Source organism: Myotis davidii, unplaced genomic scaffold (genome assembly GCF_000327345.1).
Source record: "Myotis davidii unplaced genomic scaffold, ASM32734v1 scaffold557, whole genome shotgun sequence".
Lineage (NCBI taxonomy): Eukaryota > Metazoa > Chordata > Mammalia > Chiroptera > Vespertilionidae > Myotis > Myotis davidii.
The window spans coordinates 1,385,466-1,385,934 of NW_006289557.1; the positions used below are offsets into that span (position 1 = coordinate 1,385,466).

Sequence of the window (469 nt, forward strand, 5' to 3'; positions counted from 1 at the left end):
ACTTCAATCAGTCCCCTGGCTGGGGGTTGCCAGGGTAGGTCAAACTGAAGTCACTCACCGCCATCTGTAATGACAGACATAAAGAAAATCTAGCCAACATGACTTGACCAAAGAAAATCAGTTTAAGACTTCCATAGAAGTGATGGGAAACAGAATTTATTGGGATCACACTCATTAAAGACTTAGACGCACAGCCAGACCGGTTTGGCTCAGTGGATAACGCGTCGGCCTATGGACTGAAAGGTCCCAGGTTCGATTCCGGTCAAGGGCACATCCCCAGTACGAGGTGTGCAGGAGGCAGCTGGTCGATGTTTCTCTCTCATCGATGTTTCTAACTCTCTATCTCTCTTCCTTCCTCTCTGAAGACTTAGACTCATGCCCTGGTCTACTTCTTTGAAAGATTCCAACACCAAACTATGTGTGCACAAGTGGACAAGAGGAGAAAGACTTTGTCTGCTATTGCTTAATT

The 469-nt window shown here is 46.3% G+C and overlaps 1 protein-coding gene across 1 annotated transcript in view; it reads right to left on the reverse strand.

Annotated features, from left to right (window-relative positions):
* Positions 1 to 64, reverse strand: part of HRASLS (HRAS like suppressor) — a 12,424-nt gene extending 12,360 nt beyond the window's left edge. Inside the window, 1 exon segment of the mRNA XM_006762013.2 lies at positions 3 to 64. Coding sequence (XP_006762076.2) covers positions 3 to 64 — 62 coding nt within the window.
* Between the last annotated feature and the right edge of the window lie 405 nt (positions 65 to 469).